This window comes from Ahaetulla prasina, chromosome 1 (assembly GCF_028640845.1).
Source record: "Ahaetulla prasina isolate Xishuangbanna chromosome 1, ASM2864084v1, whole genome shotgun sequence".
Taxonomy (NCBI): Eukaryota; Metazoa; Chordata; class Lepidosauria; order Squamata; family Colubridae; genus Ahaetulla; species Ahaetulla prasina.
The window spans coordinates 34,446,695-34,458,767 of NC_080539.1; the positions used below are offsets into that span (position 1 = coordinate 34,446,695).

Genomic DNA, 12,073 nt, shown 5'->3' on the forward strand with positions numbered 1-12,073 from the left:
ACTCATGTCAAAGATCAAAGATACCCCTCAGTCTCAAACTCACATCAGTCCTTTTTTGGGTATCTGCCACATTTGATCCTTTCACCATTCAAAAACAAACAAACCCTGGTTTCCTTTGAAATTTGAGAACCAGAAACTTGGGACCCACATTCACCCCCCTGTTGCTGGACTTGCAAATACCAGGCAAACCCCAGGATTCCATTATGATATCACCACAGGTGATTTAGGTAGTGCATGAGGTCACATGGGGCAGAGGAAATGTGGGTCATGCCTCTTCTAGGCAAATACATTTCTTCTGAGCTACACGGTGATATTTGTAGGAAGTTCTTCGTTCAGCATTCAATTTAAACGTGGAAGGCCCCTTTAGAAAGAGAGCAAGATGCAGCTGCTCGTACTTCTGTTTCTGGTCTCTTCAATGACTGTATCTTATACAAGTAGGTGGAATCCTTTTTTAATGTGTTTATTCCATATATCCCAGAAGAAAAACCATAATTTTGGACTGTCCACGTAACACTGTATTATCACAGAGGACTGGCTAATGCAGGGGTCTGCAAACTTGGCTCTTTTAAGACTTGTGGACTTCAACTCCCAGAGCAAAGCTGGCTGAGGAACTCTGGGAGTTGGAGTCCACAAGTCTTAAAAGAGCCAAGTTTGCAGACCCTTGGGCTAAGGCATAGAGTTCCACTGAGCTTACACTTAACTTTCTCACACTTAGAAAATGGGCACAAATTGAGAGGAATGAATTCCACTTTTTTAAAACAGAATTAAGAATATTGCCTACCGTTCCGATTTCTTCCTGTGGCCTGAGTTCCAAATTCAGAGCTACTTCCTGGACAGTACCAAGAATCAGAGAAGGAACCCCAGCAAGGACGTCTGAAGCCCTACCCTGGCAGGTCAGCATTCGAACCAAAGACAAGGTTATTTGCCGAGGAGCAATTCTGAGCAGTTGGTGGATCCTGTCTGCAGCTCACTGCTTCAAGGAGGACCTGTGAGTATCGCAGAGAAGATGTAAGAAAGATGTTAATACATTTGAGGGGAATGCCAATATATTCAAGAAAATAAGGAGTGGTCACACAGACTCAGCAATTGAGTGAGAACTGAAGGAGGCTAAATAGATGTGGATGCTAGCTGACTGCAGAGGAGAACTAGCAAAATGAATTAGGAATAGAGCTTTGAACAGGAACACCCACATGGTAAATAATAATAATAATAATAAAAATAAGAATCGAATTGCAGAGACTCTGGCATAAACCAGTGCAGGTAGTTCCAGTGGTATTCGGCACACTGGGAGCTGTGCCTAAAGACCTAGGCAAGCACTTAAAAGCAATTGGTGCTGACAAGATCACCATTGGTCAGTTGTAGAAGGCCATCTTACTGGGATCTGCTCGCATAATTCGCCGATACATCACATAGTCCTAAACGCTTGGGAAGTGTTCGACTAGTGATCTGTGATACGAAATCCAGCATAGTTATCTCATTTGCTGTGTATAATGTCATTTTGTGTAAATAAATAAATCCTTCTTCTGCGCATGTCCAAGATGGCCGCTTGCTGAGATCTCGGAGTGGCAGAATGAGCAACTCCCGGCTGACGGAACATCTTGGCCACCGACCTGGCCGATTCTCCCCTCAGGCCCAATGATAAGAGCATTCAGGCAGCCGCGGGAGAGGTTTTTTGCCCTCTCAGGGTCCGCGGCTGCCGAGAACGAGGCCGAGGGGAGTGAACGGTGACTGGCGGCAGCCATTTTGGCGCAGGGCCTGGAGGGGGCGGCGTCTCGGCCGAGAACCGCCGCAACGGAGTTGTTTCCCGGCATTTTTTGCCGGGAATGATGTATGGAGCCCTCCGGTCCATCGTGGAGGGCTGCGGGGGCGGAGGAGGCAGAAGAGGCTGAACTCTGCCACAGCAGCATTTTTTCCCGGCCTTTTTGCCTGCAACGACGACGGCGCCCTCCGGTCCAGCATGGAGGGCAGCAGCGACGGATTCGGTGAGGAGGCAGCCCCTGTAAGGTCCCCCCATGTGGAGAGAGCGTGTTGGAGGGGAGGATACCGAGGCCACAGCTGGGGTGGTGAAGATGGCCGCAGCATCATCCGGGCTAATTAGCCTCTGGGTGGTGATGGCGGCGGTGAAGCTCCCTCGGCTGTGGATTCGGCTAATTACCTCCTCTTCGCCCTTTCCCCCTTGGTATATTTTCCACCTGGACCTTATGTTGCTATCTGCTTGCCTACAGTCCGGACTTTTGGACCAAATGGACCAGGCTGGGAGCGAGGTATAGGAATTGGTGTGCTCCTCCTGCAGTGGTCTCCCTTCCTTCCTCCCCCTGGACTCTGGATTCCAGATTCTGTGTTGGCGTCTGGACTCTGGGGTTTGAGGGAGGGTTTGACGATCAGGACTGCCAGCTTAGGGTCGTAAGATCTGTAGGACCCGGTTGAGGACTACTCCCCGGTGCCTGCCTGGACCTGCTCCCCTCCCCCTTCTTGTGGAGTGGGTTGTAGGGTGGAGAATGCTGGCCTGAAGAGGGCCTACCATGGAGGAGCTGCCATCCTGATGACATCAAACGCTGGTTCTTTTAAGATCAGTTCAATCCGGACTGTTTTAACATCGTGGTCAATAGGGATGAACTCATTTGTATGCCGATTTGCGTTATATGCGCTACACTCCGACTGAACTTCTTGGCCTGCGGGATTCCCCCATCTCGCGGGAATGGCCCTCCTCTCTATAGAGGGCCTACCTCTACAAGGGGTCTTGGGACCCGGAAAGGTGGCATGCGTCAAAGAAGAACCTTTGGGGGTTTTTAAAGAGGTTTTTTAAGGGGGGGAGGGTAGTGATGGGTGTTGGGGGGAACCCGTCGGGGGGGGTATGTCCAGTCCCAGTGCGCGCTCACTGCATTACTTTAGTTGGTCCGAAGACAGGGGGGGAGGGGAATGAGCAGAGCAGAGAGTGTTATTCCATCTGTACGGTAAGTGGGAGAGGCAGATATGGCGGAGGCAAGGGGCCGTATCGTTCTTTGGGAGCACGTGTTCGATGTCTAAATGCGATCACGTGCTCCGGCCCCTCAGTCCTTACTCGTTCCCCGGATGGTCAGGACCCTCAGAGCTTGGGTCTTCGGCTGATGCTGTGCAATGCCCGGTCCGTGGTTAATAAGGCTCCCCTGATTTGTGATCTGATTCAGAGGAAGTCCGCGGACTTTATGGGCATTACGGAGACCTGGTTGGGCACAGAGGGGGGTGTACCCCTGGTTGAACTGTGCCCTCCGGGTTTCCGTGCATTCCATCAGCCGAGGGCCCAAGGTAGGGGTGGGGGTGGCGGTTGTGATTAAAGAGAGTCTGGAGCCGAGGGAGTCCACTGTACCTCAGATAGCTGGCTGTGAATCCCTCCTTGTGAAGTGGGGCCATCGGAATCAAATGGGTCTGTTGATCACGTACCTGGCTCCTTGCTACGTGACTACAGCCCTACCTGAGCTACTAGAGATGCTTGCTGGGGTGGCGGTTGAGATTCCCAGACTTTTGGTCTTGGGGAATTTCAACTTGCCATCGGCCGGCTTGTCGTCGACAGTGGTTCAGGAGTTCCAGGCCTCCATGACGGCCTTGGACTTGATTCAATTAACTGATGGCCCTACACACATTGTGGGAGGCGCACTAGACCTGATTTTTATCTCTGGTCAGTGGGTTAATGATCTGGAATTAGGAGATATAGTGATGGAACCGGTGTCATGGTCAGATCATTTTCTTCTTTGCCTAGACTTTCGGACCGCCGCCCACCACCGCAGGGAGACGGAGCCGATGCGTTGGTTCTGTCCCAGGTGCCTGATGGACCTGGAGCGGTTCCGGACGGAGCTTGGGCTGTTCCCTGAGGATCTTGCCCATGGCACGACTGAAGAACTAGTTGCGGCCTGGGAACGGGCCGCGGCTGGGGCTTTGGACCGTGTCGTGCCTTTGCGGCCTCTGACCCGGCGTAGATCTCAATTGGCTCCCTGGTTCTCCGAGGAGCTGAGAGAGATGAAACGCCTATGAGCACTTGGAGGTCTAGCCGTTCCGAGGTTGATCGGACACTAGTGAGGTCTTTTACTAAGACCTACCTAGTGGCAATGAGGGAGGCGAAACGTTCGTACGTTTCCACTCTCATTGCATCGGCAGATAACCGCCTGGCCGCCTTGTTTCGGGTGACCCGTTCCCTCCTTCATCAGGAGGGACGGGATGACCCTTTACAAGGACGAGCTGAGGAGTTTAACGGTTATCTATACGATAAAATCGTTCAGCTTCGGGATAGTTTGGACCAAAATTGCAATGATCCAACCGAGATGATGGAGACGCGTCTTGTAGAGGTTATTTGGGATGAGTTTGATTCTGTGGCTCTCGAGGACATGGACAGGTTGCTGGGGAGGTTGCATGCAACTACATGTTTACTGGACCCGTGTCCTTCCTGGTTAGTGCTGGCTACCCAGGAAGTGACACGAGGCTGGCTCCAGGGGATTAGAAATGCTTCTTTGTTGGAAGGGGTTTTCCCCGCCGCCTTGAAAGAGGTGGTGGTGAGACCCCTCCTCAAGAAGCCTTCCCTGGACCCAGCTATTTTAGGAAATTATCGTCTAGTCTCCAACCTTCGCTTTGTGGCGAAGGTTGTAGAGAGTGTGGTTGCATGGCAGCTTCCCCGGTACCTGGATGAAGCTGTCTATCTAGACCTGTTCCAGTCCGGCTTCCGACCCGGTTATAGCACAGAGACGGCTTTGGTCGCGTTGGTAGATGACCTCTGGAGGGCCAGGGATAGGGGTTGCTCTTCTGCCTTGGTCCTATTAGATCTCTCGGCGGCTTTTGATACCATCGACCATGGTATCCTGCTGCGCCGGTTGGAGGGATTGGGAGTGGGAGGCACCGTTTATCGGTGGTTCTCCTCCTATCTCTCTGACCGGTCGCAGACGGTGTTGACAGGGGGGCAGAGGTCGTCCGTGAGGCGCCTTACTGGTGGGGTGCCTCAGGGGTCGATTCTCTCGCCTCTCCTGTTCAACATCTATATGAAGCCGCTGGGGGAGGTCATCAGTGGTTTCGGGGTGAGTTATCATCTGTACGCTGATGATACTCAGCTGTACTTTTCCACCCCGGACCACCCCAATAAAGCTGTCGAAGTGCTGTCCCGGTGTTTGGAAGCCGTACGGGTCTGAATGGGGAGAAACAGACTCAAGCTCAATCCCTCCAAGACGGAGTGGCTGTGGATGCCGGCACCCCGGTACAGTCAGTTGCACCCACAGCTGACTGTTGGGGGCAAGTTATTGGCCCCAAAGGAGGTGGTACGCAATTTGGGCATCCTCCTGGATGGACGGCTGTCCTTTGATGAACACCTGGCGGCCGTCTCCAGGAGGGCCTTTTACCAAGTTCGCTTGGTTCGCCAGTTGCGTCCCTTCCTTGACCGGGATGCCTTATGCACGGTCACTCACGCTCTGGTTACGTCTCGGTTGGATTATTGCAATGCTCTCTACATGGGGCTGCCATTGAGGTGCACCCGGAGACTGCAGTTAGTCTAGAATGCGGCTGCGCGAGTAGTAATGGGAGCCACTCGTGGCTCCCATGTAACATCGCTACTATGCAGTTTGCACTGGCTTCCTGTGGTCTTTCGGGTGCGCTTCAAGATTTTGGTCACCACCTTTAAAGCGCTCCATGGCTTGGGACCCGGGTACTTACAAGACCGCCTGCTGTTACCTTATGCCTCCCACCGACCCGTACGCTCCCACAGAGAGGGTCTTCTCAGGGTGCCGTCCGCCAAACAATGTCGGCTGGCGGCCCCCAAGAGCAGGGCCTTCTCTGTTGGAGCCCCGACGCTCTGGAATGAACTTCCCCCTGGCTTACGCCAAGTACCTGATCTTCGGACCTTTCGCCGTGAGCTGAAAACACATCTATTTATTCAAGCGGGACTGGCATAATAGTGTTATTAATTTTAAATTGGGTTTTTATTGTCTTAGGGTTTTTTAAATTTTTAAATTTTAATATTGGCCTTTTGTAATTTGCTTAGTTTTAAATCTTGGTTTTAAATTGTATGTATATCAACTTTTTATCTTTGGCTGTACACCGCCCTGAGTCCTTTGGGAGAAGGGCGGTATAAAAATTTAATAAATAAATAAATAAAATAAATATAAGCATCATCATCATCATCATCATCATCATCATCATCATCATCATCATCATCTTATTCATATTCTCACCACCAGTCCTCTACAGCAGGCTAATTCAAATTATCCTGGCTGCTCTACTTTGTTGCTTGAAGCAATTTAGGTTGACCTCTTTTTCTCTGTTCAAAGTCCCAGGTACACCAATTCATAGGCCATTCCAAGGTGGGAATTCAAGGGATTTTGAAAAAAGAGTTGGGAACTTGTAGCTGATGTATAGGTTCAAAACAACATATATACTCATCCTTTATAATATTTTGCACTAAATATAGCATTGGCCCAACTGAACAGTATGTCTTATGGTATTTTTTGATTCGTCAAGCCAGCTCTTAGGGTCTGAATACATTTCAGATATTACATTAATTCAAAATACAAGAAAATACATTAATTGCCTCCATCTTTGTTCCCAAGTTCTTTAGATCTTCCCATAGTGGTCATCTTGCATGGGAAGCCTTCAGAGAAAAAGAAGCTGGACATGGTGATCATCCATGAAGACTTCAACAGTACCAGTCTGAGAAACAATATTGCTTTGATCTTATTGGATTCTCCCATCAACTTCAGTGAAAAAACGACACCAATTTGCTTGCCCTTGTTGCAGGACCTCAGCATATGGCACGACTGCTGGGTTGCCACATGGAAGACTATAATGGCTGGTACAGCATTTTCTAATACAAGCATGAGGCAAATGGCCTTCCCCTAAATTTATCAGTTTGTCTACAATCTCAATTTAGGGAGGAATTTTAGAAATGAAGATGGGATTTTTTAAACTTTTGCTACTGATGACTTCGCTTCTCCCACTGCACTGTGCTTTGGGGGAAAAAATTCCTTTTTTTTTTTTTTGGTCTTTTCCAATAAGAAAAACTTTCTAACTCTGCCTTCCATTTTTTCATGGCCAAAACCATGAAATTTGAAACCAAATCAAAGGAAGGGCAAGAAGAATTGCACCCTACTTCTTACTCTAATTTGGCTTGAAACCAAGTTAGTTAGCCTTGAGTCAACTTTTTGGAGTAGATCAGGTTAGGAAACTCACACCAGCTACTGGCACTCTATTATTATAGGGTAGAGTGACAGACTCTTGAAAGCTGGGTACAGATTATACCTCTTACACTAAAGAGAATTAAGATGGAGAAATTCTGAATTGCTTTTCTCACTCTCCCACATATCCTCCCCACTTCCTTCCCCCATCCCGGCTAAAGTGGTATTTACATAAAGGTTACTGAACTCCTTGATGGCCATCCCACCCCCTTTCAAAATTAAGGGATTATGAAAAAAGCAAACACTTGTTATCTAGAGAGGAAGAGGGGTAAAAAGAGTCTTTACAAAAAATACAGTCCATAGTAGCAGGGAAGATGAATGAGCAGCTTCAAAAGAAAAAATCAAGAGCGGAAATAAAATGTTTTCATGAGCAGTGGCCCTTCCCTGAATGAATTCAGTCTAGAAATAGGATCTTGAAAATCTCTCTCCCCGCTCCCCCAGCCATTCTTTTAAACATTGGTTAATTACTATTGCTACTGTGAGGGTTAACAATAAACATTGGTGTGATCTCTGACTCCAAGGAAAGGGAAAGGAGTAAAGTAACAGCCAACTTCTCTTCTCTTTCCCAACTTAGGTTGCAGACAAGATTAAAGGGAAGAGTTCCTTAATACCGATCCCTCAATCAACTATTAATTAGGGCAGGCCATTTTTGTAGCTGTGTGTGTGCATGCATTTGTGTGTGTAAGTACAGCACATAAGAGTATGCATATATATTCATGTACAGTTAGATACAAATGATTAGGCACCCTTGTCAAATTGTATGGTTCTGTGATTGATTGATTTAGCCTATAGTCATAGAGCTCATGGACAACAGTCAAAATATATGTAGAAAGAGCACATAATATTATGGTGAACTTACAAATAGTCTCCTTTATTGATACTATGGTATGATGGAAATATATAGGGTTTTGTAAGGTTTCAGGAATTCAAAAAATTGTATATACATTATAGGTAAAGGTAAAGGTTCCCCTCGCACATATGTGCTAGCCGTTCCCGACTCTAGGGGGCAGTGCTCATCTCCATTTCAAAGATGAAGAGCCAATGCTGTCCGAAGACATCTCTGTGGTCATGTGGCCGGCATGACTAAACGCCAAAGGCACATGGAACACTGTTACCTTCCCGCCAAAGGTGGTCCCTATTTTTCTACGTGCTTTTGAACTGTTAGGTTGGCAGAAGCTGGGACAAGTAATGGTAGCTCACCCCATTAATGTGTTACTAGGGATTCGAACCAGTGAACTGACCACCTTTCGATCGACAAGCTCAGCATCTTAGCCATTGAGCCACCGCTTTCCTCACATACATTATAGGTTACATATTAAAATACATCAATTAATAAGAATAGAATAAACGTCAGACAGAGAACCCTTCCCTGAACGTGACTGTGGTGGGGATCCTCATCAGACATTGGCCCACATAGGGACTAGCTGCCATTTGAGCGCTTATACAGGAGGAAAGGCAGACTTTCTCCAATAAACAAATACTGCACTTAATTGGATAAATGGTCTAGATATTAATATACCGTATTTTTCGGACTATAAGATGCACTGGAGTATAAGATGCACTTTAGTTTTTTGGGAGGAAAATAAGAAAAGAGCTGATTGCCGGTGGATTGGCCTCCCGGAATACCCCCAATTGGCTGTTCCCAGAGGTGAACTTTAGCAACAGGTTCATTGGTTGTGAATTCTGCACCTTGCTTTTTTTTTCAGCCTCCGAACCTCTGTTTCAAATGCTGGGTGGGACAACATTCGGACTATAAGACGCACCCAGATTTTCACCCTCTTTTTTGGGGTAAAAAGGAGTGTCTTATACTCCGAAAAATACGGTATATGTTTCTATGAATCTCTAAACGAATAGAAGCTAATATAATCTCCATGTCATAGAAAGTACCATAATCAATTTGGATGCATATATATTATTTATTGGCACTTGTTTACAGATTCAGAATAAGAAAACTGTCTATGTGGCAGGTGCAGTGTGAACCCTTCCTTTGTGGGGGAAAAAAAAGAGGTTTTCCTGGAGCCAGCTAAGAATCTTCCTTGCTTAGTTTTAGAATGTTTCCCATCCTTCTGCACCAAACACTTTCATTTTAGAAATATTGTAAGGGAATTTTTATAAAGTCTCTAATATGGAGGTTGTGGAGGCCTTTTCAAAACCTTTACCTTTGCTCCTGTATTTCATAGTTAATTTGGAGATGTGCTTTGGATTGTTATCTAATTGAAAGAGCTGTTCATTTTTTCAGTTTTGGTTCTTCACCCACTGTGGGACATCAGTTTGAAGATGAAAGGAAAATCTATGCCTTAACTCTACTTTGAAAACTGGTATAAGATACAGTTATAGACATGTATATGTATTTATACTTTCAAGAGTGAGCTTAATTTTAAGGGGTTTTCAAGGATTTCTACAGATGATTTTATCTAATCTAACTCATTACAGATGAGTTAATCTAATCTAATTCCTTACGTATTTTTTTTTCTAGAACAGTATTTGTCAACCTTGGCAACTTTGATGCATGAACTCAACTTCCAGAATTCCCCAGCTAGCAACTAGCAAGCTGGCTGGGGAAATTTGGAAGTTGGTCGTTGTATCTTAAGGTTGAGAAACCCTGCTCCAGAAAATGTTGGAAAGTTTCTCCGACTGGCTGATTTCAGCAGCACTGTCTTGTGGCTCTGCAGGGACCATACAAAAAGGGGATTAGGGCAACAACACGCTGCCCACCCACTTCAAGCTGTGCACCCATTCCTAATTCTTCCTCCCCTTCCTTCATAATATAGACCAGGATCCTTTTCTATCACATGAGAGAAAATCTGGCATCTCTGATATAATTCCATGAAATTGGCAGGGCTGCTCCTTGTTTATGGTGTCAGGACAGTTACGTTTCTTAATATATTCTGCCCTGTGAAACGCTGCGCAGCTGATTTCTATCCATTATTGGTTGATTCTAAATTGTTACTTGGCCTTCACCCTTTCCTTTTGCCTGCAGATAATGTTGAGGAATTAACCCACATATTAACGAAGGTAGAAGTAACTCTAATTGACAGAGACGTGTGTTCCAAAGAAATCCAAGGGTTAATTGGGAATGTCTTCTGTGCGGTTTCTAAGGAAAACATGGAGGAGAACTGTGAGGTATGTTTAATCTCATCTTGAGCTACTAGAAGACCCCAATATCTTTTGCACAACAGATTCATGCCTATTTTTTGTTATTCAACTGTCAAACACTCAGGGAAGATATTTTAGGAAAGTATCAAGCTAAAACTGTTCCTTAGTGCATAGGGATATATTAAATTGAAGCCCGCAATATCGGAGACCAGATATTCAGAAAAAGAGAAAAGACACCTCGTTATTTTCTTTGCTTGTGTTTCTTCTGCTTTTCCCATCCCTTTTCTCTTTCATCTTTGATATCTTTGTTATCCTTTGATTTGTTTGTTAGCCCTTTAAGGGGTCTCCAACCTTGGTCCCTTTAAGACTTGTGGATTTCAACTCCCAGAGTCCCTCAGCCAGCAAAGCTGGGAGTTGAAGTCCACAAGTCTTAAAGGGACCAAGGTTGGAGACCCCTGCTTTAAGTAAAAAAATGGGAGCAAGAGGTTTGCTACAACAGACAGAACTTGTGTATTTTGTGTGGGAGAGGAAGAATTCAGAAGTTTCAGGAGATTGTTATTATTATTTGATTGTTGTTAAATAGAAATAGGCAGTTGACAGTTAAAGAAAAAATTGAAGACCAGGGGAAGGGCAGTGGTTGGAGGATTAAACTATGTTTTAAATCATTTTTATTATACAAGACTATCCCTTTTGGTGTTTACAATCCAAAATCCAAGCCAGGAGAAGTAAGACATGGAAATTAAAATCGAGACTAGAATACATAGGGAGAGAATGTATTTTTCACTTGAGTAAAGTTTCATTACAATTTTGACAGATTGGTATAAAAAAGGAGGAGAAAGCTGATATTTGCCTGTTGGGGCAAAAATCAATATGACAAAGACACGTTTGATTGTGTACGATTAACATATTGTTTTGAACCTTTCAAAGTCTTTTGCATAGGAATTTGGGCTATTTCAGATGTACTTTTATTTCACCAGGTGGAGCGTGGGAGTCCCTTGTTCTGTGATTCTGGAAGCAACATGAAATGGTTTGTGGTTGGCATAGCAAGCTGGGGCGGTAACTGTGACCCAGAGGCAAGCCCCACAGTCTACACTGCAATCTTCAGCTACCTTGACTGGATACAAAAGGCCACGGCACAAGAAGGAAAGCCCTTTATTCCTGAAGGAGCAGATGACATTGGACCTTACAGTCAAGTCTTTATCCCAGATTCTGTTTCCGGTTCTCCCCTCCTTTCAATGACCTGCGCAATCGCTCCAGTTTTGCTACTGATGGATCCAGTTTACTGAACTGAACTCCGTTTTATTATAAAATTCTGATATTGTGCATTGATCTGCCCCAAATCCAGCACCATCCTAATGCATTGGACAAAGATTCCTGTTCTGCCAGAAGGATGATCGGAGCTTGTTTATCTGATATTTTTGGAAAGCAAATATTGGAAAAGGTTGCTGGAAGCAGCTATAACTCTCAGCAGAGCCTCCTCGGACTATTATACATGTATAATAAATAGTTTTAAAAAAAAAGAATTAAAGGTTTTTGTACTGAAGTAAGAACACTTTCTGCACAATAACGAGCATTATCTTTATTAGTTATTAAAAGGGACCCGTGTGTATATTTTGTGCAAGATAGGGAGACATCCTGTGGCCACACTAGGTATTGCAAGACACTAAAGATCTCAAGGAATATTTACCGGTACGTGTATAAAAAACGTCTGCGGCAGGGGTGAAATCCAGTAGGTTCGGACAGGTTCTGGAGAACTGGTAGCAGAAATTTTGAGTAGTTCGGAGAACTGGCAA

The 12,073-nt window shown here is 45.6% G+C and overlaps 1 protein-coding gene across 1 annotated transcript; it reads left to right on the forward strand.

Annotated features, from left to right (window-relative positions):
* Positions 1 to 652: 652 nt before the first annotated feature.
* LOC131189032 (serine protease 55-like) lies at positions 653 to 11,752 on the forward strand. The gene is made up of 4 exons (XM_058164825.1): positions 653 to 1,982; positions 6,561 to 6,802; positions 10,165 to 10,307; positions 11,258 to 11,752. Exons 1-4 carry the CDS (start codon positions 1,831 to 1,833, stop codon positions 11,564 to 11,566), a joined length of 846 nt encoding a protein of 281 aa, XP_058020808.1. The 5' UTR covers positions 653 to 1,830; the 3' UTR covers positions 11,567 to 11,752.
* The last annotated feature ends 321 nt before the right edge of the window (positions 11,753 to 12,073 follow it).

What these genes read in the sequence shown, in the direction of transcription:
- LOC131189032 (XM_058164825.1), top strand. Translation starts at nt 1,831, where the DNA reads ATGGAGCCCTCCGGTCCATCGTGGAGGGCTGCGGGGGCGGAGGAGGCA. An exon ending in GGGCAGCAGCGACGGATTCG is followed by an intron (nt 1,983 to 6,560) that starts GTGAGGAGGCAG and finishes TTTGTTCCCAAG; the next exon opens with TTCTTTAGATCTTCCCATAG. An exon ending in ATGGAAGACTATAATGGCTG is followed by an intron (nt 6,803 to 10,164) that starts GTACAGCATTTT and finishes TTTTGCCTGCAG; the next exon opens with ATAATGTTGAGGAATTAACC.